The 25,569-nt window shown below is 37.9% G+C and overlaps 2 protein-coding genes across 3 annotated transcripts in view; both read right to left on the bottom strand.

The window, feature by feature from the left end:
* Positions 1-1,185: 1,185 nt before the first annotated feature.
* Positions 1,186-17,287, bottom strand: phf12b (PHD finger protein 12b). 2 transcript variants are annotated; one of them, XM_081370793.1, is made up of 15 exons: positions 16,595-17,287; positions 15,922-16,100; positions 13,584-13,656; positions 12,252-12,669; positions 12,049-12,169; positions 9,179-9,311; positions 8,801-8,965; positions 4,968-5,120; positions 4,395-4,875; positions 3,198-3,305; positions 2,899-3,057; positions 2,714-2,812; positions 2,552-2,634; positions 2,315-2,453; positions 1,186-2,233 (listed from the first exon to the last, which is right to left on the bottom strand). In XM_081370793.1, the coding sequence occupies exons 1-15, from the start codon at positions 16,658-16,660 to the stop codon at positions 1,869-1,871; spliced, it is 2,742 nt and encodes a 913-aa protein (XP_081226919.1). In that variant the 5' UTR covers positions 16,661-17,287; the 3' UTR covers positions 1,186-1,868. The 2 variants fall into 2 exon arrangements, with proteins under 2 accessions (XP_081226919.1, XP_081226920.1); XM_081370794.1 differs by having other exon boundaries at positions 16,222-17,277.
* Positions 17,288-19,220: 1,933 nt separating this feature from the next.
* sez6b (seizure related 6 homolog b) overlaps positions 19,221-25,569 on the bottom strand; it is a 201,559-nt gene continuing 195,210 nt past the window's right edge. Inside the window, exons 12-18 of the mRNA XM_081370344.1 lie at positions 24,699-24,890; positions 24,269-24,463; positions 24,036-24,074; positions 23,832-23,940; positions 22,577-22,733; positions 20,016-20,129; positions 19,221-19,839 (exon numbers count right to left, since the gene is read on the bottom strand). Of these exons, the coding sequence (XP_081226470.1) occupies positions 20,052-20,129; positions 22,577-22,733; positions 23,832-23,940; positions 24,036-24,074; positions 24,269-24,463; positions 24,699-24,890 (770 nt within the window). The 3' untranslated portion in view covers positions 19,221-19,839; positions 20,016-20,051. The remainder of the gene's footprint in view (positions 19,840-20,015; positions 20,130-22,576; positions 22,734-23,831; positions 23,941-24,035; positions 24,075-24,268; positions 24,464-24,698; positions 24,891-25,569) is intronic.

Below are 25,569 nucleotides of genomic sequence, written 5' to 3'. Positions count from 1 at the left end.
TCCAGGGCCTGTGGCATAGGCAAGATTATATAGGGAAAGGCAAGTGCAAGTGACTGCGTCCAAAAGCTTGTCACCATTTTGTACCCTATCACTCAGACAATGACTTTGCAGGCAGTGTTTGCGAACACAGGTAAGCTACATGATTTTGGACAGTGAAAGGTTTAATGATCTACCACAAAATAGAGCAAGCTTTAGTGATAACTAAGAAAAAATTTAATTGCTACAATTAGTAACTTCTCACTAGAAATTACATAAGACATTTACATTTATGCAACTCTTAGAAGGCATATATGGGTTATATTTAGCTCTGCACTGTTGTATAAAATCAATAGGCTTTTGCAATAGTGCTGATGTTCAGAAAAACAGCACTCTATATCCTGAATTATAAACATATAAATATAGGCTATAATAAATATAAAATTTAGGAAAATTTGTATTAATTTCAGTGACATTTTTGCCCCAAGCCCTGATAACTTCAGACCCTGGAGCGGACAGGGCTCTTTTTTGAGCGCAAGCAGAGGCCCCTTCTGTTTCGAGGCCCGTTTCAAGTTAAACGAGTGAAACCCAGCAAAGGCCGCTACTGCACACTCCCAATGGATGAAGGCTGGTGTTATACCGAATCATCTAACCATACACATACCCCCGGTTTCAGACAAGGCTTCTAGACCCAGACTAAAATGCATGTTTTTGCCGTTTTAACTGAAAGCAACTTGCACTGACATTTCTTAAAATATTTCAGTGCCATTGTTTTGTCTCAAGTTGCACACAGTAATGTTTTTTTTTTCTCAAGTAACATTTATAAAAGCTACTTAAATGTCCCAGTTGAACGAAGGCCTAATCCTGGCTTAATCTAAACCCTGTCTGTGAAACCAGGCCCTAATGATGGTGAGGTTAGGATTAGCTCAATACAGCGCCTACTATGGTCACATAATTCAACACAACACCAGTTGTGGCCAGTGCGTTGCAGGAGTGCAGGACTGTTTCCTCAAATTAATTTTTCTGTGCTGCATACCGTGGTAATGTTTCTATTCATATTGTTTCTAAACTGTATAACTGACTTTCTCATGTGGAATATAAAAGATAATCTGAGTCAGTGGACACTAAAACCCTTTTGTTATACAACATTCTTCGAGATATATTCTTTTGCGTTCCACAGAAGAAATTCATACAGACTTGAAACAAAATAAAGTTAAGTAAATGACAGAATATCTTTTATTATACACAAAAATCATAAAATGGTCTGTTATTTAAAAATCTTTATATATTTACAATGTAATGACATACATGTCAGAATTTTCTTGCTGACAAAATGACTCTTCAGTCACATGTACATGACCAAAAGACAACTTTAGTTGAACAACTAGCTTTATACACAAATGAACTTCACAACCAAGGCTGCGTAGGGGCTCTAACACTACAGACAAATGGACAGTTCCAGAAGAAAACTAGAACGATCAATGATTCTGCTAATAAATCCTACAAAGGTATTTGCACATGTATGCACTTCTGCATATAGTTACCTAGTGTGCAAAAAACTGCAGAAAAAAGAACAATACATTTTTATAACAAAATAAAATATTTTGGAGTAAATATATTGTTCAAAAGAGTACATAAAAACCTCTTATACTGACACAAAGTATACAGGGTGTAGTGTCGACGAGAGGTTTAGGGGGAAATCGAACAATCTGCTCCTCAGTCAAAAGTTTTTGCATAAAAAAAAAAAAAAAAATGATAGAAATGTAATGTGCAAACACTTTGTCCGTAACACCCAGCACCCAAAGTACAAATGAATGAATTAACCGCATTATCAAAGCTCCTCTATCCAAACTGCATTTACGGTCCATTGTATTTTTTAAGGAGAGGATGTGTTATGATACAGACTTGGACTGTAGCACTGGCATTTGGTGGAGTTTGGGAGTCTGTGCGTCAACCACTTCAGTCTCTTCTTGGCTAACGGTAGTGGATGTCTCATCTTTTTTGGGTTGGTTGCTAGTAAACTCTGTGATGCTGAATAGGAACTGCATGCAGCCCACTTTGATGCAGCTGCTGTGGTGAAGCAATGCGGTGCCCTCCCAGCCGGCTCCGCTGCCCCCTATCAGGCTGGAGCTGCTGGCTTTACAGTTACAGGGAGACTTGGGTCCTCCTTGAGCCTGGCTGCTCATCATAGCACCTGCGGGCATCAGCACCGCCTCCGCGCACACCTCCCCAAGCGGCTTCCTTGACCTGTTGCCTCCTGCGGATTTACCATACGAGATGCAATGCGTTATGACGATCATATCACGCATTACAAAAACAAGATGTGGGCGGTACTCACTGATGCTGTTTTGCACTTTGGACGCCAGCCCACTGGGTGAAGTGATGTTTGGTTTGTCGGAGAAGTCACATGAGTAAAGCACGTTATCCACAGTCGTCCCGTGCTCACTGTAGTTCAGAAGCTCATAGTGCTTCGTGTTCTACGAGAGATTAAAAAACATCTGTTAAATCTGGACAATTAGATTAAAATGAGCTTCCCAAGAGCCTTTAATGAGGCATAATTACTGGATTCACTCACTTCATCATAAAAGATGCAGGCATGTTTCCCGGAAACATAATTGCAATGACCGTAGTTTGTAAGGCACACGTCCATTTCAGCACCTAAAAAAAATGGAAAACCATCAATGATTCAACATCAAAATGATGCAATCTTGTTTATGTTGCTTTTTGCAAACCGTACCTGTTCCTATGTACAGAGTCCTATAGCACATGTTGATAGCTGCCCCTTTTCCTGTTAAAGGACACAGTACTGCTCGAGCTTGCACGTCCCTTTTTTGTACTGGAAAAGAGGAAAGATTTGCTACATTATGACTGGAAGGGTCATTAGCACAGCCTCAACATGACGTGATGAGCGAGTTTCGTTACCTTCAGTGTGTGGGGAGGGTTTGGGCAGAGAGGCAGCGACGGCTGGAGAAATCCCACATTTACTCGAGGGTTGAAGTGATTTGGGAGACAACAGCTGCTGGATCCTCTGCCAGGCCAGAAGTCTGATCAACTCCTCATCCAGCTTATTCATGTCCACTTCTGCAACAGAGCAGATATTATGCGCGGGCATAATATAACTCGTTTTTAAATGAACCCATTATTTCCCAGTAGAAATAATGACTTGTACTTGCAAAGCATATGCATAATACAGTTATTTCCAGATGAAGTTGAACTCTTACCTGCATCACCTTGAACCACATTCTTGATGTAGCTGTATAAGCTGCCTATAGAGGAGGGGAGCGTCGAGCCTTTCCCAACAGACATTGCATCAGGGCTCACTTTGTTCTCTGAAAAACACAAGGCATAAATAGGAATTTTTATGTGAACTGAAAAATCTCCAATGTTAAAACTCCAATTCAGTCTCAATTTGGACAAGAGATATTAGGGTTTGGAACTATAAATTATCTGATTTAGATTTCCCTAAATGATTTAGTTAAACAATTCTTTTAGTAATTTAGTTGAGAGACAACATTTGGAATTTTAGTACTTTTTTTTTTTAAATGTTACAAAATATTTATATTTCAAATAAATGCTGTTCTATTTAAAAAATCCTGAAAAAAATATTCTGATAATATAAAGAAATGTTTCTTGAGCACCAAATCAGCATATCAGAACTTATTTTGATCAAAGTTCTTTTGAATGATAGTGAATTTGGACAATTATTGTGCAAATATAAGAAGGTTATTACCCGTTTTTCTTAAAAAAATAAAATAAAAAAAAAAAGTACTTTTTATTTGCAGGATACAATGAATCTGATCCTCAGAAGGGGATTGTTAATTCTAGAGTAGTGGTTCTCAACGGGGGCAGTTCTGCCCAGAGATCAACGGGGGCCGTTGGAAGCAAGATTTTTGAAAGGGGGGCGTTCAGGTGTTAGTTCAAGAGTTTACACCAAAGATCCAGGAAAGACAAGATTGAACATGTAATTACTTGCAAAATAATTGCCTAAAACATTCTAAAATCTGCCAGTTTAATGCGACATGGAAGCTATGTATTGTTTCTTTTGCAATGACTATTATTTTTCCAGTCATAGACCAGCGCTCAAGCACTGACTAGAATCAGCATTCACATGTTCAAAAATGTGTTTCGCGCTGACAACAATCCGGTGGTGTCTAGAATCCAGCGCTGACTAGAATCACGCAGTGGAGGAATGGAAAGTTGACAAGCCATTAAAAAAATGATTGACTTTATTTTCAATAAATCATGTTCCCATTCACTCCGGCGACGAATTTTAAAATTAAACAATTCTATTTATAAGGTAAAACTTTTACATGTTTAGGCATTAACTAAAAGGTTGAGAAGCACTGTTCTGGAGCAAATCTGAGGGAAATCATGTATTATGTATAGAGTGATGTAAAGGAGTATCTAGGTTCAAAAACCTTTAGTTTGAGATGCGAAGCTGCTGTTCGGCCCCGAGGCAAGGCTGGTAGATGAAGGAGTATCTCTCTGCACACAGGAGCTGAGGGGACTGTTGCTCTCAGTCTTTATGTCTACATGGTTGGGCAGGGCTGGTTCTGAGAGTGGAGTTTGTAGTCTGTGTGGGGTTTCAGCTGTCATACAAGATTTACCCTCACACACCACCGGGCCATTCACTCCTGTGCCCTTCTCCGCTGGACTGTCAGAATCTGCCTGACAAGATCTTTCTCGGCAGCTTTCGGGATGTTTGGGTGTCAGAGACGGCAGCAGAGGAGCCCCCTGGGGGCCAACTGGTGTACCGCTGATCTCCTGTGTCTCCATACACTCCTGCGTCTTCACGCCTGACATATCAGTAAGCTCCAAAGCCCGGAGGGAAGATGACATCTGCTTAGCAGATAAATGTTTCATAATACTGCACTGAAGTGCAATGACATGACGAAGCCACTGTGGAAAGGAGAAAAACTGAATGGTACAGATTCCTTTTGCATATTTATACAGCATATTTGTTATACAAACACTTTATACAGTGCATTTACCTCCTCTTGTTCTTCTTTGCTGGTTAAATGTTGGGCAGACGAAGAACATTCTTGTTCCATAAAACCATTTGTGACCAGCTCTCCATTGCGAAGGCCCATTTGATCCATCAGCACAGGGGGGTTTTGGTAGTGACTTTTAATGGCATTGGGGACCTATGAACACATCAAAGTGACAGTCATAAACTAAAACTACTGTCTATGTAAAGGTACTAGGGCTGCACGATTAACCTTTATCGCATCGATATTGAGGTTTTAACTCCCGCAATAACCTAACCTCAGGAGTCTGAGGTTTTTTCCCCCACCTCTGACATTTGAGTGACAAACCTATTAGCCAATCAAAATGGTCGAATCTCGCGTTCCTGGCTTGCTGGCCAATTAGAAATGGCAATGGAAAGTTACAAGGTTGTATGCAGTGCACCGTATTTCTGTCAGCAGCAAAGCAGCTAACACACAACGTGTAGGCTACCTCGAATTGTGCCAATAGAAAAAGCTTGTAACTGCGCAGAAATGGCCGAAATATGCGACCATTTTTTGAGAATGTGCGAGTTAAAATTTTATGTGGTCGCATTTGTGCGAGTGCATGGTCATGTAGCCTACTAAGTTAAATTCACGCATGAATTTTCTGCATTGAACTTGTTTTAGCGCCCGCCAAAGTGAATTTTTGTCCCGCCAAAGTATTATTTGATCGGTGAGTAATGTAGATGAACTGCTGCGCTTGTGAGTGACAGGGCGCATGTTTAACAGAACGAGCAGAGAGAGAGCCGGTCGCGCGCGCGCGCATTCTCTCTCTCTCTCTCTCTCTCTCTCTCTCTCTCTCTCTCTTCGGAGCCTGGCGAAAGTAAACAAGACTTCACAGTCTCCAAACTAAGCGCTGTCTTGCTCTCTCTCCCTCGCACAAAATAAATCGACACGGTGGTAAAAGGTCGGAAGACCAAAGTTTCATGTGGATCATTCGGAGATTTTTTTTCCCCCTGAATTACCGCTGGGTGTGAATTGTGCTAAATAAATTGAACTCAAAAGCGTTCCGGACATTTAACTGACAAAAAAAAAAACTCTTTAATTAAACGAAAAAAATATCCAGTGATGAAATGTTTTCTGTGTTGACAGAAATCTTGGATGTCCATGTCCTAACTGCTGGGATAATCACACAACGCGCATGACACGTCCAATTCGCGAACTAATGACTCCTTTGAACCGATTCATTTTAATGAATGGTTAAAACAACTGATCTTTCCAACAGTGAACTCAGGAGACGTCTGAATCGGTGTATAACTAATCAGTAACACTTTACAATAAGGTTATATTTATTACATAAATTACATAAAAAGTACAGTTTTAAGCTTTAAAATAAATAAAACCAAAAAAATCGAAAATCGCACCGCAATCGCAATATTTGTCAGAAAAACCGCAATTAGGTTTTTTCTCAAAATCGTGCAGCCCTAAAAGGTACCTTTGCTGAAATTACCCGATTTTTCCAGCAATTTGATTACTGGATAGGGATGATTCTTAAATCATGTTATAGAGATCACACTCACAAGAGTAATTTCAGGGTACCCCCAGGATCCTCCAACTTAAATTCAAGGCTTTTTAAGACCTTTTTAATACCATTTCAAATGAAATTCAATGCCAACTTCGTACCAATTCCGACAGAAGTATGAGGGGAAAATGTCAAATCTGTATACATTTTAAACCCTAAAAAATAATTATGTAGACTACTTGAATTAAATACATTTTATGTAAATTATCAGTCATATAAAATACATACGCAGCAGCGTTGTAGCGTGCACGTGTGTAGGCCAATGTTAATTTTGGCAGCCATTTTTGATTTAGTCTTACTCTTCATCTTCAGACGAAAATGCTTATTGGTCTTAGTCACATTTGAGTCATTCTGCCTTTCATAGTTTTAGTTGACGAAATGTGTTTGCATTTTTTGTCAACTTTTAGTCATTACTTTTAGACAAACTGCAGTTACTTTAAATTTGGTAGCTATTTTACATGTAGTCTTTAGACAGAAAATGTCATAATTATTCTCTCTAGGCCAATTCGATTAAGCTTATGAGAAATTAAAATTAAGCTAACAGGCTGTATTGACATTGCACTCTTTAGCAGTAGCACTTGTGCAATTCTACATATCCCTTTTCCTTAGTTCTCCAATTTTTTACAGTGCCGTACCCTCTCTTCCACGACTGCAGTCACATCTTTCCATTAAGGGACAATATTTGCCCCATTTAATCGATTTTTCCATTTCATTTTTCACCTTTATAATACCTTTAAAAAATAAATAATGCTTTAAATAAAACAATGTTCAATAAATATTCAATGTTAAAAAACGTTTAATATTAATAAAAATATGATATTAAAATCGCCAGTAGGTGGCGGTAACTCATTGTCTTTGTCAAAGCCACAGATTTTGTTGCAAAATAGAGCAATAACCCTGACAATACTGTTTAACATGTAGTACATCACTTAATGTTACCCTTTATTTTTTTTACTGTTGTATAAAATCAATGTCACATTTGAAATCGTGTGGATAGTCGGGAAACATTGCATTCTTGCTCGCATAATGATCAACATTAAAAACACTGCTGTACATCAGCCTGCATTTTGATCGCAGATTTAGTCGCACAAACAGCGCAAGCGGCTCATGACAGATCTTCTCAAATGAAGATCGCTGAACTCCAGCTTGTCTGTGTTTTCAGATCATCCGCGCTTCTTCAACAATGTAGAGAGAGCGCGCGTGGATGGCTGTGGCCAGATATTACTGAAAAGACCGGGTAGAAAACATGTTCAAAAAAGCTCTGATTAGTAACCATAGTAACGGGTGCGCACGCTTTCGCGCGTTCTTCTATGACGTGAAGCGCGAGGTGCACTCAACGTTTGCGACAAATTTTTAATTAGTCTACATTAGTAACAGTTAATTTTGTTACGGTATGAATTTAATCATAGAAAAGGCAAAAAAAATTAAGACCTTTGTAACGAAATCCAAGACTTTGTATACCAAATTCAGGGCTTTTAAGGCCTTAATTTGAGATTATCAAATTTAAGACTTTTTCAATGCTTTTAAGACCGCGCGGGTACCCTGAATTTCGAGCCAAATAAATTGGAACTAAACATGATTAAAACAAACATGAAGGTTTAGGGTCGGTAGGTTCTTTTAAATGTTTTTGAAATAAGTTTCTTATGCTCACCAAGGCTACATTTATTTGAATAAAAATACATAAAAAAATGATTTAAAAAACTGTTCTCTATTTTAATATATTTTAAAATGTATTCCTGTGATGATAAAGCTGAATTTTCAGCATCATTATTCCAGTCTACAGTGTCACATGATCCTTTAGAAATCATTCTAATATGCTGATTTGCTGCTCAAGAAACATTTCTTATTATTATCAATGTTGAAAACAGTTGTGCTGCTTAATATTTTTGTGGAAACCATGAAATTTTTTCCCAGGATTCTTTGATGAATAGAAAGTTAAAAATAAATCTTTTGTAACAAATGTATTTACATTTGTTACAAAATCATCTGCCCCTTTTGATTAATTAAATGCATCCTTGGTGAAATTTTATTAATTTAAAAAGTGATCTTAACTTTTTAAATAGTATGGAAATAAATAAATAAAGGCCATTTATCAGTGAATTTAAGCCATTTAACAGGACAACTCAATTTAAGTCAACAAGCCATATAAGTGTCTACTGTCAATACATATTATATATTTTATTAATATTATTATTTTTATCCTACATAAATGGCCTGATGAACACACTTGTGAACCAGTTTTTGAAGGACTGCAGGAACCATAAAAATCATGTTACGGTGCTCTATGAGACTCCACCTTCAATGTCTTTTTCTTGATGTGGCGGACACCTCTGCGATTGGGATGGTGTTGGCGGTGAACCCACCGCAGGAAGTCCACTTTGACTGCGTGTTGGGACAATCGGTCCTGGAACTGATCGAAAAGCTGGCAACGTGTGCTGAGGGTCACGTTCTTTTGGTTTAGCTAGAATGGAAATAAACAACTTTTTAATTCTATAGTTTTTAATTTCAGGAGAGAGTAATGAAATCACAATCAACTGAAAGTAAAGATAAGAATTTTTTTTTAGTTTAGCTAGTTGAAATATTACTACTAAAATGTGACATATTACAAAAAACGAAAAAATACAGTACTCTGTTGTGATTGGTTCCAAAAAACGTTCAAAGACGAGCCACTCACCACCATGTGCTCTACGTGGTTGGGACACATCCATCTCCCAGTGGGCATGGCAGTGAGAGGCGGGTCCAGGCAGTCCATATGGAACAGGAGCGCACAGTAATCACACTGGATCAGAGGAGCCACCCTGCAGCTCCTATGGAGGGAGAGGAGAGAGAGAACCTGATGCACCGTGCAACAATACTTCCATTTGGGTTTCATGGGTATTAAAATACAGTATTTGCAAATATCTTGAATTAGCTTTTATTGCTATATTTTCAGGATATTTGAGTAATTCTGTTATTAAAGGTGCATTGCGCAACATTTCATGTTAAAAATACCCGTTTTTCTAACCCATACATGCTTAAACAATTGCCTGATGGGCTGAATGAGCCCTTCTCTGATCACTGCGATTGCCTCTATAATCCTGTACAGTAAAATAAATAAGAGGGATTCGGGACGGAATTTGAGACTGGGCGTGACGTCATGCGCGTTCACGCTCACCTGGTAATGTCTGGCAGGTTTGTGTATTCGCCGCGACGCCGCCATTCTCCGTATCAGCGAAGACAACTCGAGCGACAAAACTTTAGTCAACTTTCGACAAAAGTAAAAAATGGATTCAAAGAGACCGGCATGTAGTTCATTCCAAACCCCAACGCAAACTCCACGTAAGACAAAGAAAAGAAAACTTTTGTCTAGTGCCACAGGCGTCGGAATAAGACGAGAGTCAACATCGGGAAGGCTTTCAACAAATGGAGAGATCTCCGGTCTGCACACACTAGGAAGCGCCCGCGCCCTCAGATCACTTGGACATGGCTGTGTACAAAAGGTAAAAACTATATAAATACTGTTCGTTGGAATCTCCGGTCTGCTCTAGGGCTCAAACGGGATCCTCAGTTGGCTTTTTTCTTGATAAAACGGTAAGATATAACTTAGCCCAGTCTCTAATGTCTGATACGGCAAATCTATGACAACAAATGATGTAAATCTATGAATATTACCTTGAGACATTTCAGTGTACTTTGTTGACCAACTGTGTATGGTATGATTATTATTTTGAGCTTTTACAATGTAATAACTTATATTGTTCATGAACGTGTTTCCATAATAATACAATCATAAGTGGATACAGTAAACACATAAAACAGTTCAACATGGAGATAGATGGAAACAAAAAACGAAGTTTTCTACTACCCGTTTTCCCCTCACACATAAGTGTGTAATTTACTCAAAAGCCTTTCCTTTCACGTATTTAAAATGACTTGCAGATTTATAACTTTATTACCTCTGAAGACATTATGACTGTAAACTAGGGATGTCAATTTTCACAAATTCCCATGATCGATCGTCGTTTAAATTAACGATCAATTAATCGATTAATCGTTAGCCTTAATACTGCGATATGCATCAACTGCAGTGGCATGTGGCCAACAGCATGACAGGGTCTGCAAATGCTAATGTTCCTCACCAAATCAATTAGAATGGCTTTAAATATAAATAAAGGGCTAGTAGGATTGTAAAATGTTTCGATGTGATTGATAATTAAATTAATTATTTAATAATCAAATATAACTACTAATACAACGCGTCACCAACGCCGCCTCATATGCGCTAGAATGTGTGACTGTTGTGGACGCGCTCTTCCTGGAACAACTGCACGCGCTGAATGAATCTGCAACCGTTAAACTGGAGCACTTTGCTAGCACGTTATTTATCTAAAAGAAACGCATCCTATATGAGATTAATCAGATATATTTAAAATAAACATAATATTACAAATTATATCTGCACAAAATGACGCAAATTCATGCACAAGTGAACTTGAACTAAGTTACGTGCCATTCATTCACAACTACTCATGTTGTGGACGCGCTCTTCCTGGAGCAACGCGACACGGCAACTAAACCCAAATAATTCACAATGTTTTATTACAGTATTGTTCTCTTTATAATGTTATGTAATATTACAGTCCCAATAGTCATTATTAGTCGTGCACTGCCGTTTGAGCTGCGCGCGCTGAAGCTGACGCTTTACTACAGTGTTCTTAACCAAATGCATCCAATATGAGATAAATCAGATATAGATAGGCATACACAAAATAAACAGTATTACAACTTACATTTGAACAAAACAAAAGGCTGCGAATGCACACGCAAACTTACATGATGATGAAGGTGTAAAATGGTCCCAAACATAACTCCGGCGCGCTCGCTTTACATGTTTCGCGGTTGAGCAGCGCGCCGCGCACAAAGACCTGATTAATCGATGATCGATAAGTTCTATCGATTAAATGTATTATCGACAATTAATCGATCGTCGATTAATCGTTGACATCCCTACTGTAAACAAAAGATTTGTGCGGCTGATGCTCCTTTGGTTATGAACTATTTTTTACAGTCTATGGTTATGAACAGCTTGTGCTCGTGCAAGCGTGCGTGTGGTCCATGAGCGTGTGCGTGTGGTCCATGTGCGAGCGTGCACAGCTCTGGTTGCAGTTTCGCTTGTCGCCAGAGGGGGCATAGTTCTGCAAAAACTCAGAGACTTGCGCAATGCACCTTTAAATATGTAATTTTCATTAGTTTTAATTTTTTTTCTATTTATCTTTCATTTAAAAAATGTCCCGTTGTACTTTTAGTAATGTTAGTACTTTAACATTAAGTTTTTTACTTAAAGTTTTTCATCTAATAAATGTTTAAATTAACAAAAATGATTTTTATGTTAACAACATCATTCTGAAAATAAACAAATTTCAATCAATTCTCATTCTGAAGAATCAATCTTTTAGTCTATGCTGTTTTGAGTTGATGAATGAATGAATGATATATATATATATATATATATATATATATATATATATATATATATAACAGTGTCTAATGTTTCTGGGCTCTTACTTGCCACAGGTGAAGCACACTTTCACTGGCAGAGGGACCAGCCCACTGGGATCCAGCTCATGTTGTGGCCTTTTTACATTCTTGCCTATTGCCTCCTCTTTCCGTCGGCGCTTACTGCTGCCTGTAGATATACACACACACACCAAGAGTTATTCAATGCACACTTTAACAACACATCGTACAAAAGTGTGGGCGAGTCTCACCTGGCAGTGAAGTGGTGCACGTAAGCTCAGTGGGCAGCTGGAACTGCGTGGGGTTTCTCTCCATGGCCGCAGCGATCAGCAGCTGAAAAGGTTTCTTCAGGCGAAGTGTGGTGCTCTCGGACTCAGAGCAGTGCACTTCCTCTTCAACATCCATCAGGTCCTCGTCCACGTCATTCTGTTCCGATGGTGTGGGCGTGTCAGTGGACGCATTGGAAGTGGGCGTTCCAGGACGGCTACTCGTGCGTCGCTCGAGGAGACGGACCTGCGCGACAGCGAGTCTCAGGCCTCCTGACGCAGCAGCGGGTAGTCCGTCCAGACGCAGCGTTCCCAGCTCCAGCTCCGCTGCAGGGGAGGATGACCGCTTGGACAGCTGCCGCTCTAGCGCCCCGTTCACCTGCTCTGCCTTCTGCTCACGCTTCTAGAGAACCACAAAATTATACTGTATTGCTCTGTCCTAAAACTAGTAAGCAAGGTTGCTAAGGCAACAGTTAAGGATACTCTTAAGCATAAAAAAAAATCATAGCACACAAATGTTGAGTAAAATTATTCTTTTTGAGTTGACATTTGACTTTTTATTGATAGTTTAGGCATTGAATGAAATGCAAGTTTGTTTATGATTAACATTTCTCTTGCCTTGACAGCCATCTGATTTTTATTTTGCTCAAATCAATACATTCTGGGATTATATCCTTTGTGAAGGCGGCATGCATTTTGTGTCTTCCTCAATAAATTATCATATGTTCAGGTTTTTTCCTGCACTGAAAATATTTTGCCAGCTGCCAAAATGGATCTTTGTTCCAGCAAAGATCTCTAAGTTTCTGGATTGACAACCGTATTTAAATGCATGATTGAATTCGATTGACAGTGATAACCTCGGCAATGGACATAACAATATCTGATACTGTATGTCAAATGATCTGTGCAAATGATCTTGAGGTGTAAATGCAAAAATCAGACCTGCCATTTCTTCTATGTAATGCGTTACTTTGTTGTTCATTTTATTACTTACTTTTTTAAATGGGTCACTCAGTGACTTTTTACATATAAAAGCACTTTTTAAATATTTAATAGTTCTAAGCACATTGTTTTATGATCCTGACAGTGATTATTTTTATATCATGAATAAATAGGATAAGTTATTATTACAAACTGCTCCTAGGCATTAATTTTGGATTTATTGTCAGTACTGGGCTCACAGTTCACATGTCTAAGGTACTTTGTACGGTGTGTACATGTCCCTGTTCGTCCGCCATCACCAAAGACCATTTTTGACCCAGGAAAAACCTGCTAAATGTTCACAGACAAAGCAAGGGCAAATATGACTGCACCAACCTTCTTGCGCACACTGCAGCGATGACACATCCAGTCACCAGGGGGCAGCATCTCTCTGCTCAAAGGCGGATTACTGTAAAGAATGACATTTCTTTCATAAATCTTGATATGTTCAAAAACACAATACTTTTTACACATTTTAAAATTTCCGTAAACTCTTTGCGGTAATAAAAAAAGCTGAATTTTTGTATGAAAAATATAGTGACGGTTCACAGGTTTTATTCACTGTGCAAGATGCAAAGAAAACCACATCGCAGCAATCACACTAAAACTGTATTGGTTTCACAAATCTACAAGTTAAAACTCATTGTAATATGTATGTTACATGGCACAAATGATGCAATGTTATTGACATGCCACAACTATGTAAATACAATTATTTCTTTTTTTTCTCTCTTTGACATACAGTAGACTAGCTCTATGTTTCATCAGCTAATAGAAAGACTGGATCGATTGAATGTGAAACAACATAACAAATCAGGACAGAGTTGTTGAATAATACATTTACTTCCCCTCAGTGATAAGCACAGGACAATAGCAGTAATAACTAAGCGTTTGCTTAATAGGACATGGCAGAAAAACAATTATTAAACGGCTATAAAATAAAATGAGGCAGGGGTGACTCCCTTCAAATAAAACTTACATGATAAGAAATTAAGACACAGCTGTGGCTTCAGAATGAGAGAATTGTGATTACACATGAGATGTAGATGAGGACAACTAAACAGGAAAATAAACCTGTAGGCATCAATAACTTTCTCGTTCTTAGGGTAAATGTGCATTAGCCTAATACTTTAGCTCAAGCTCAGGCTGTCAGTGAACAAAAGACTTCTAAATGCCCTTTTTTGGAAGAGGAAGTGGTGATGTGCATAAAACAATATGCAAAGTTAGCAGTCATGCAATCTACATCGATTATGCTATAAGTAGCTTCAGCAGGCTGAACATATGCTGAAATGCCAAACTGACTGTAGTTTCTGATACTGCTAGTTTTTTCAAAGAAATTAAAATGAAAAAAAAGAGAGGTGCGTGCAACCACTACAACAAATACAGTGGTCAACATTTGAAGTGGATCAAAAAAGTTAATCAAACTTGTCCTATGACAAGAACGGGTATTGTTAAAAATTCATGTATAACTTTGATGAAAGGTTTTGATCCACTTCAAATGTTGACTAGCCTGGCAAGCCAGACCTGCATCAAGATGTTAGGTCTGGAAACTCACCATAGTCACGGCTCAATCCGAGGGGCGGGATAAACGGCTGTCTTTCAAATTCCCTCTGCACGCAATAGGACAGCGCTTCACCCAACCAGAGCGTTTTCCCAACAGCGGAGCTTACGTTAGTTGATAGATTCAACTTTTGAATCTGACCGGCAAAACTACGAACACATCTTCCTTTTTTTAAGAATGACTTAAGTGCCGTTCTTTGCTCTTTTCTCAAAGAAAAACTTAACTCCAAGTCCTCCAGAGTCGCGGCCAAAGCCGATTCGAAAGACTGTTCGCCAGCAGCCGTCATTCTTTGTTTTCAAGTGGCAGGTAACCGTCGCAACTCTGTCGTCATTATGTTAAGCACGCCCCGCCTACTCTATACGCGACGTGATTGGCCTGAAACCAATTTAGGTTTTTACAGCTCCGAAAGTCAACGGAGAGTTGCTACACTACCCTGGCTGCAAAATAAATTTTGCTGCCGCTAGGGTGCGTCTATACTTCTAGGCTAAATGTTGACTACTGTATAAGAGAAATTATTGCTTTAATTCATCAAGGACACATTAAATTGCTCAAAACTGACAGTAAACATTTGTTTCCACAAAAATATTAAGCACTAATCAGCAGAACATTAATAATATGAAATCTTTCTTGAGCACCAACTCACGTGACACTGAAGACTAGAGTAATGACGCTGAAAATTCTGCTTTGCCATCACAGGAATAAATTACTCTTTCAAATATTTAGGAAGTTGGTAGAAATTAACTAACGTTTCACAATATTGCTGTTTTTTTTTTTCCATCAAATAAATGCAGACTTTTAAAAACATTACTAAAAAAATCCTCAAACTTTAGAACGGTCATGTTTTTTTTTTTTTTTTTTTAATGTTATGTGGAGACCTATAAATTCATAAACACGGTCTTTTACTAGAGAAAGATGGCATATAGTGCTTACCACTTTAGCTAATGTTTCCGATACTACCACAAGTCACGCTCTTCCATCCAAATCAGCCAACCAGGCAAATAACTTTGTGAGTTATTTAAAAACCAGCAGTACAAACAGACATGTACATAAACAATAGTTCACCATTCTTGCTGTTTATCCCTGACACTATATGAAATGGCATTGCAAACATACCAGCACTGCAGGTGAAAAGCAGCCGGACAGTGATCGCAGCAGAGCAGGTCTCCTCCCTCACGGCAGCTGTCACAGGTGTCATGGTTTGTGGCTCGGCCTCCTCTTCTGGTCTCCCTCTCTGGTTTGCGTCTCTTCTCTCCATCCTCGGAGCGTGGAGGTGCGAGCAGCTGTTGAATTTGCTGGAACAGATTGGCAAAAACGCATGTAGTGTTACCCAAAGATCTCCTGAAATGTTTAAAGTGACAGACGTCAGTGGATGTAAAGTCTGTTCACACATTAAACGGGTGTTTCCAACCTTACCAGTGAAATGTTTTGGATATCATCCGAATCTGATTGCAGATTTTGGAGTAAAATCAGGTGTTAGTTTTTATTGAAACCTCCAGAGTGTGCAGTCCTGGACCACTGCGTTCAACTACCGAGTAGGTCATTACACTTTTTTCCATGTCAAATCAGATCTGGTCACGTGAGCTCACTAACGAAAACTGTTCGGTTGCTGTATAGCCAAGTTTTGTTCACGTTTCTGCAACAGGCCCAGCTCTACATAAACTCACTAAAGCGACTCACGTCCATTCTGCAACTTACTGTCATTGGATTCATTTAATCCACATATGCCTGTATTATAACTCGCATAAGGCAGTGATTTGTGGCACAGCTGAAGGGCAGACAGGCTTACCTCCATTAGGCCCCCAGACGTGTCCAAATCGTACAGAATCTTCGGGGTCTCCATTTTGTCCCACATTCACACTGCTGAAATGTAGCATGAACACACAACCCGACAACAGTTCTCGCTTTCTCCAAATCCAGTCGGGTTTATGTGCTGTCCTTAAGCCGTCCTGGAGAAATTAAACTGGTCACTGGTCGATAATCTAACAAGATAGCGGATTGGCTGCTCCGATGTTCGGCTAGCTAGCAGCTATCAACAAACAAAAGCACACGGGTCGCCGGAGGTCTGGTGCTAAACGAGAGCTGATGAATCGCTCAAACTCTCATTTAAGTGCAAATATCGTTCCTATTTTGAATGAAAAGTTGCTGTCTGGTGCAGTATTGAAGGTTTCATGTGGGATGTAAAGGCCTAGCTCGCTAGCCTAGCAGCATCCTCTGCTTCAGCAGCAGCCGCCTGCAAAGATGCGTGTAGAAATCCACAGCTGTCTGTCCCCATCGCATACTGACTAGAAAAGCGCTCTCTTTCGCAAAGCAAGTCTGCTGGATTGATTGTCGGCGGTTAGGTCCTTATGTGCAGAAACACTCGCGGGTGGTGTTCAGATGACAGCAGTGAAGAGCAGAGGTGTTGTTATGAAAAGCCATTGCTAGTAGCTATGCTAAACTGGCTGGCGCTGCCCTCCTCTGACTCGACTCAAGCGAGGCTGGAATGAAGTCTGCGCATGCGCACTGAGAGGACGAGAGGAGGGGCTCCTCCTAGCGTTAGTCTGGCAGAATAACAGAATAACTCTCCAAGCCTGCAGGTCATGTTTTCTCTCAAGCACGGAGGAAATATCATAAACAAAAGGAAATATTGCCCAAGAATGGGTAAAAATAGTTCGTGAAGAACAAATAAAACAGCCCAATCCAATGGAATATCGTTTTTAATTGAAGATATGTTCCGACAATGCTGTGGTAAATAATTACAGTACAGTACAATAAAGTAAAAATATAGTTTAAATCAAGATAATCCCAAAGAGCCAAGTTTCTTGCAGCCATCAAGAAGCATTTTAAGATTTCTTCCACGAGTGCTTGACTGAATTCCTGCAATGCACTAAAAAAATACATTAAAAACTCAAATTATTCTTCCACTGTTTTTCAGATCTTGTACAGCACTTCTCATATTACTGAATTGCTCACGTTCTTCCTCACCCATAAATTGCTTTGGATAATTAAATAAATATGAATGTAATGTATGAAATATTTTCATGTTGAAAAATGCACTTGAGTTCCTTGAATTCCATTAAATGTTGTTTCTTATGTTCCCAAAACACTGTTGTTCAACTGGAGACAGTGAAACACTGAAACGTACACACACAATGCAAGTCTGTCATGTGACCAGTTGTGATGTTTTTGGCAGCTTTTGCTAATTACATTGAAATAACAATATTTCAATCAATACGGACAACATTCAAATGGAGACCAAGTACATAACTCTTTTAGATGATCCATATCATTGATATTAACAGACAGAGTGAAATGATGAACAAAGATCTATTCTATAATAGATAAACCTCATATATACATACATTTAAGCCATATCTAATACAAATTTTATGTACATTCTTAGATATTTATATATTAAGAGTGCCTGCTGAAAGAGTACAGTCAATTGTTATTTTGTTCCATATGTATAAAAACATATAAAAATAAACGGAAATCAAAAAATCAGAGCCAATTGATCGGTGAAGGAGGGATGATTTACAAGAACTTCCTGTACATGGATTTTTACTTTTGGCTTACTCAACCAGTGCTGAAATTTAGCGCAGATAGAGAACACTTCCCCAGCAGGCTTTTGTTTGACACTGTACACACAGGCGAGTCATAATTAAGGTTAACGTAAATGCTTAAGACCACCCCAATGAAACCCACTTCACATCACTGGATACAGATGTACCAGTTTCCATGCAAAACACTACACTTTATAAAACTGCCAGATGTCATTTGAAGGTTGTGAAAAAAAAAAAAAAAAAAAAAAAAGATTTAACTGTAAACCATGCATTGGTTTAATTGTTCAGTAATTGCCGTGTTTTACACAATTGTTTTAAAGAATGTGTACCGCCCCCCCCCCCCCCCAGATTAAATACCATTCAAAAGTTTGGAGTTTTTTTTTTTTTTTTTTTAAGAAATTAATACTTTTATTCTGTCAAAATTAATAAAAAGTAAAGACTCTCTATTCATCAAAGAATCCTGATTTTTTTTTATCGTGGTTTCCACAAATTTATGAAGCAGCTGTTTTCATCATTGATAATAATAAGAAATGTTTTTTGAGCAGCTAATCATCATATCAGAATGATTTCTGAAGGATCATGTGACACTGAAGACTGGAGTAATGATGCTGAAAATTCAGATTTGCCATCATAGGAATAAATTATATATATATATTAAATATATTCAAATAAATTAAATTGTAATAATATTTCACAGTATTACAGCTTTTACTGTACATTTCATAAAATAAATTCAGCCTTGGTGAGCAGAAGACATTTCTTTCAAAAACACAATAAATCGTACTGACCCCAAATTATTGAACGGTATGTATGTCATTGCTATGGAAGCTCATATCTGCCTGAAAATTAAAAGGTAATTGTGTATTTTTTCATAATTGCGGCTGTATATAGTGCAATTACTTTATATTTCAATGTGAATTTCTATCATTTTTGTCTATAACTGCACCTATTTCTCGTACTTGTGATTTTCTTTAATCTCACAATGTGACTTTACATTATACATAATATGTATTACATAAAATTCTTTTTTTTTTGGAGGGGGGTGGGGGGGGGGTGTTGTGAGTGCAAAAGTGCGACAATTAAAAAACTTAAATAAATAAATAAATCTGTTTAGAGAGACATCAGTCACCTAAATAACATGGTTTCCCCTATTGTCAGTCATTCTTTTGAATTCATCAATTCATTTGGCTCAATTACGGGTAAAAACTGTACAAGCAATTCTGCCAGGACAATGCTATTGAAGCTCTACAAAAATAATATCATGTTGTCCACGCTCTTCGCTTGTGGATGTCCTCAGAAGCAAGGTGATATTTACAGCAGATGAGAAAAGATGAGAAGGTAGGTCCAGGTGAGAATAAGAGCAGAGTTGGCTACACAAGATGTGAGAGGAACTGAGAAGATCTTCCACAAGGCAGAGAAAGGCTCGCGGTCCTCCATGCTAAAACGAGCTTTGTTTTATTTAAATGGAGACTTCGTATTCTCTCGTGTCCTGTGGACCAAACAAACAAACACATCAAATATAATATAAACATTCATGTATATATATATGTATATATATCTCATTTCATTTTGTGAGGGGTGGGAATATGTAAACCAAATGCTGGCTGAAAACACAACATGAAAGAGATGCTTAAGATGGAGACGCCCTAAACCAGTGATTCAAACCTTCTCAGCCTTGTCCATGTGATGCTATTCCCTTGATCAACTCTCCTTACAGGCTCTTTCTTTACAACAGAATCCTAGAGAGTACCTCTGGTGGCTGCTTTGAATCATAGGTCTCTGTACAAATCAAAAATACCATGCAACTTAAGCATGAAAAGGACTTAAAAATAATAATCAGTAATGGAAGCATGATGGAAGTTGGAGGGAAAACTATTGTGTGATTTAGGAAGCTGTTGCCTAACAAATGTACACAAAATAGTCGATTATCAAATGAGTATTAAAAAGCCTTATGATTTTTAATGGAGGGGGGGCATGCAAAGTCAATTACGCATATGAAATAAAAACCTTTAAAATGCTGAAATTAAATATCCAAAACACAATATTAACTGGCTCTACTTTTTGTAAAACCAAACCCATGTCTCTTCATACCCAAGAGAGGTGCTTGTGATCCCCTGTTTGCATCATCTTTAATTCCTGACACGCATAATCCGAGAACACGACTTCAAGGCATCAGTGCAAAAGGAACCAGCACACATACACACACACACACACACACACACACACACACACACACTCATCCGTCCAGCAACAACACTTACATACAGTCAAACGCAGACGTGGCCCTGGGGGCCAGAAACTGTTCTTGAGCGGTTTAGTATATGCAGGCAGTGCTGCTGGGACTGTGTTATGAGTGCTACAGCATACAGAGAGAGATCTGCAGGGACACTTGCACAGCATATAAGAGGTGTGAATAACCTGCAGTCTGTAACACATGCTACACGCAGCAGGCTTGGGAAAAGGTCCATATATCAGTGTAAAAGTATTGACAGTCAAATTCTCACCTCGTTGTTCTTCAGGGATGCAGATGCAGGGAGAGAAGAGAAAGTGCAAATGTAAGTGATTGAGCAAGTTTATGTAGGTCAAAAGAGTCTGAATAATTTTTCTCTGCATGAAAGTGATAGTTCACCCCCCCCAAATAATGATTCTGTCATCATTTACTCACTTTCATGTCATTCTAAACCTGTGTGACTTTCTTTTTTTCCCTTTCCCAGAAACTTTTTTTTCCATACTTGTATGGACTTCAGCATATTCAAACGGCCAAATCTCACTGGTTGTTGATTTTCACATAACTAAACTAAAAGTGGTGCAACACGCAAAAACAGCAATCAGATCTGGCATCATTATTGTGAAACCTGATGCAACATACAAGTACCATGTTTGTATGTTCAAAAGATTGGGGTTGATAATATTTTACAATGATTTTAAAATGATTCTAATGCTAACAAATGCACACATCGTGACAGAGCTATAAATCAAAGCTGCTTGAAAAGGCACCTTTCCTGAAATGAGCTGATTTTTCCAGTAATTTGATGACTGAATATAATTTTTAAAGTACTTTTTATAAAGATCACCCACACACTAGAGTAATTTCAATAGCTAAAGATATATTCAGAACTGAGCATAAATAATCATACATATACTATCGTTAAAAATCTTGGGGTTGGTAAGATTTTGAAATAGTTTTAAAAGAAGTCTCTTGTTCACCAAGGCTTCATTTATTTGATCAAAAGTACAGTAAAACAGTAATATTGTAAAATATTATTATAATTTTAAATAACTATTTAATTTTTTTTAACAGTTTAAAAAAAATATTCCTGTGATGGCAAAGCTGAATAATTCCAGTCTTCATTTGTCACATGATTTTTCAGAAATCATTCTAATATGCTGATTTTCTGCTTTTTTCAGGATTCTTTGATGAATAGAGAGTCTTTACTAAATGAACTAAACATAGTTGATTAGAAATAAAAATATTTTGTAACACTTTACTGTCACATTTGGTTAATTTAACGTATTCTTGCTGAATAAAAGTATTAATTTCTCTAAAAAAATCTTACTAACCCCAAACTTTTGAACGGTAGTATACGTGAACACAAATAAGACTTTTCACTGACTAACAAAATTCTTTTTGGTTTGTTTTTTTACTTAAAGCTATTAATTACAGAGTCATGTGGACTAGTTTTATGATGCCATTTGACCATTTGATACTTTTACAAGCACAACAATCTGTCCCCATCCACTTGCTGCATTGTGCAAAATTTCTCCCTTTTGTGCTCCACAGAAGAAAGAAGGTTTTGGAGTGACATGAAAGGGAGTAAATGATGACAGAATTTTAATTTGTAGGTGAACTATCTCTTTGAGCCGAAAGTGAATATTGAACAATGAGAGCAGGTGAAGCAGAGGTGGCTGTGATATGCCAATATACTGCAATAATGAGGTTAAATGTGTCACATCCTCTTTGGTGTTCTGCCCCACTGATAATTTTGTAAATCTGTGTGATCGTTAATGATGAGATGATGAGGGCGTGGCTTTGTGCGCCACTTCATTTCAACTCCAGAATGCCACTTTACAGCTAATTAGATTACAGAAATGAACCCACAATATGGCAACGCAGATGGTGTTCAAAGTGCAGATGTGCACCTGTAAGACTGAACAGATGAGTACCTCACAGTCTACATTGAAATATCACTACGAATGGATGCGATGGGTAATACGCTTCAATTACAAGTGATGAGGAGGTTGCCGATGAATGTAGCCTTATGGTGAGCACATGCTTTACTTACTGCAGTTTCGTAAATGGGGTTTTCAAAAGCTGACTCTCCTCTGATGTGATCATATTGTGGTGATGTGGACATAGACAGGCGTAGAGACTTCCCCTGCACCCTGAAACATACAAACAAACATCAACAATTGATATGCCTTGCACTGGCCTGAACCAGAGAAGAGAGATTTGAACTAAACTATCATTGTCATAAACATTGTAAAAATTTCATTACATTATTACATAACAAAATGTCAAACCATGTGGTGGAGCTGCATGATTAATCGTGATTCACGATCTTATTCCTAAATGACAATGATTCACCTGTATCTATTAAACATTTGAGAAGTGCGATCGTAGTGTAACATTCAGATATGCATTGCAGCTGTCGCTGAGCCAGAGAAAGCAGTTCTCATGTATGGAACAGCTTCACAAACAGTCTTTTCAACCACATTATTATTTCTATTACAATAATTAAAAGGGTCACAGAAGTACTGGAATAAAAGTTTATAATTCGGATAGAAACACTGATATCTCACAGTAGCGCTCAAAATAGAGTAAATCACCTTTTGAAAGTAATGATTAAAGTAAAGATTGTATCAATTACATTGTTACACCAGTAGGTGGCAACAAGTGACTTGAAAAAATGTGTGTGTCATTGAATTATTCATTCAAGAGATTCGTTCAAAAATGTTGATTTATCCAGTAATGAAACATTACTGTAACATCATTAATGAAAGTATTTGTGAGTGAGTCATTTAATAATTCGTGATTAATTTTTTTTTTTTAATAATTCATATTAATTTAACATTTTAAATAGACGGCAGCAATTAACATTTTGTTAGAACCTGTAAATTAGGTTTTGTCTAGTTGTTTGTTCAGAATTGTGGGAGAATCGTGATCTCAGTTTGAAACATTCTCAATTTATCCAGAATCACGCAGCTCGAGTTTTTTTTTAATTATAAGATTTTTAAAATGTTTTTGAAAGAAGTTCCTTATGCTTAAATATACAGTAAAAATGTTGAGATAATATTACTATTTAAAATAACTATTTAAAAAAAAAAAAAAAATCAAAAGTATTTATTAGGAAAAAAAAATATTATAAACATATTTACTGTCACTTTTGATCGATTGAATCGTCCTGAACCCAACTTTTGAACGGTAATGTATTAATGTTTAAGTGTAGAATAAGTGTACAAAAAGTTTTTGGGACCACTTACCTTGAAAAGTAGAAATATATCGACAAGATGATAATTATGATTACAGCCACTGGTATGAAAATGGAAACAGCCACACTGGCTCCTTCCATACTGAAATCTGCACTGGCCACTAGTAGACAAAGTATAGCAAATACATAAAATAAGTCGAGATGGATACCTGTGATTGCAAATACATGTGAATTTCTAAGATGCAAAAGTTCTTACCATCCAGCCTACGTTCATCGATATACTCCTGCGTTACCGCTGGGAGAAAAGTGAGAGCTTTTAACAAAACGAGAAAATGTTGCATGTCATACCAATTATTCAAAACAAACACTCCCTTCCCTGAAGAGAAACAACATATCAATAAGTAAACATCCACTACAGACAGGATAGAGACCTTGAATATTATAGTATGCAGATCACACACCATGAACATTGCAAAACACACAGACTACCTTTGCACAGCGGGGGTGGATGACTCCATTTGGAAGGGTGCCCGGGGACACATCGGAGAACAGGCTCACCCTGGAGCTCAAACCCACTCATGCAGGAGAAGCGCAGGGTTTCTCCAGCCTGATACGCACGCTTCTCGGAGCTCTGAATGGTATAGGCGGGAGTGCCGGGGTTCCTACACGGCTCATACGATTCAGCTGTATAACACAAATACACGTACACACACATCCACAAGTTAGTTCTATACTACTACTTCTGTAAAAAAAGAAAGGCTCTTCTTCAATGGTTTTGGCGTTTATACTGTAAACTGTAAAGACTTCCACTGCAAGTTGATTCAATTGTAATTATTATACAGTTAACAACCACTATGTGTGTGCATCTTTAGGTGTATACAGTATATGGAATTATTTGCAAATGAAATCAAGTACTCACGAACGCATTTGGGCAGTTTCTCGCTCCATTTGGGGCCGGTGGAGTCACGATGGTAGCAGGAGAGGAGGCTGTTTCCTGACAGTGAGTAGCCTTTGTTACAGATGTACTGGACAGTCGAGCCCACGATGAGACGCGGGCCTGACATCACCCTGCGACTGTGCTCCACTGTGCCTGGGTCTGGGCATGACAGGACTGGTAAAGAAAAGAGTTGAAACAATATTAAATTAATCTCAGTTGAACGAGTCTCTCTGTGCATTTGATGAAGTAAAACCCTAAGTATCTTATGCTCACCAAGGCTGCATTTATTTACAGTAAAAAATACAGTAAAAACAATTATATTGTGAAATATTTTTACAATTTAAAATAACTGTTTTGTATTTTAATATATTTCAAAATGTAATTTATTCCTGTGATGGCAAAGCTGAATTTTCTGAATTCTTACAAAGTTCAGTTCATTTATTAGATTTTTTTCTTCTTTACTGTCACTTTTGATTGATTTAATGCATCTTTGCTGAATAAAAATAATGACTTAAAAATTGTACTGACCCTAAACATTTGAACAGTAGTCTACATGAACAATTACTATTTTAATGGCTTTGCAATGTAAGCTTCATAATAAAACATGTAAATACATTAACATGGCACTATAAACATGCAATATTAAAGTTTACACAATATGTAACAGAGGGTCCCTTTCAGTATGTTAGCCATTCAAAGTTAATCAACAAATTAGTTGATTTGTATTGTAGTTCTCACTTTCACCTGAGGGTGGCACCAATGACTTATATTAAAAAATTAGTTGAGCAAACAATGCTTTTGAATTATAAGAAATGATTCATTTTATTTAGTTATTCTTGCAGTTTCCACATCT

Source organism: Scardinius erythrophthalmus, assembly GCF_964197995.2.
Source record: "Scardinius erythrophthalmus genome assembly, chromosome: 7".
Lineage (NCBI taxonomy): Eukaryota > Metazoa > Chordata > Actinopteri > Cypriniformes > Leuciscidae > Scardinius > Scardinius erythrophthalmus.
The sequence above is the reverse complement of the archived record's forward strand: the minus strand, read 5'-3'. Positions and strand labels throughout refer to the sequence as shown.

Excerpts from the sequence above, each read along its gene's own strand:
- phf12b (XM_081370793.1), bottom strand. The coding sequence starts at position 16,660 with ATGTGGGACAAAATGGAGACCCCGAAGATTCTGTACGATTTGGACACG. Across the intron at positions 5,121-8,800 it reads TCAAGAAAAAGACATTGAAG|GTCCCCAATGCCATTAAAAG; the intron begins GTGGAGTCTCAT and ends ATGTGTTCATAG. Across the intron at positions 2,454-2,551 it reads CCTGCATCTTTTATGATGAA|AACACGAAGCACTATGAGCT; the intron begins GTGAGTGAATCC and ends AATCTCTCGTAG.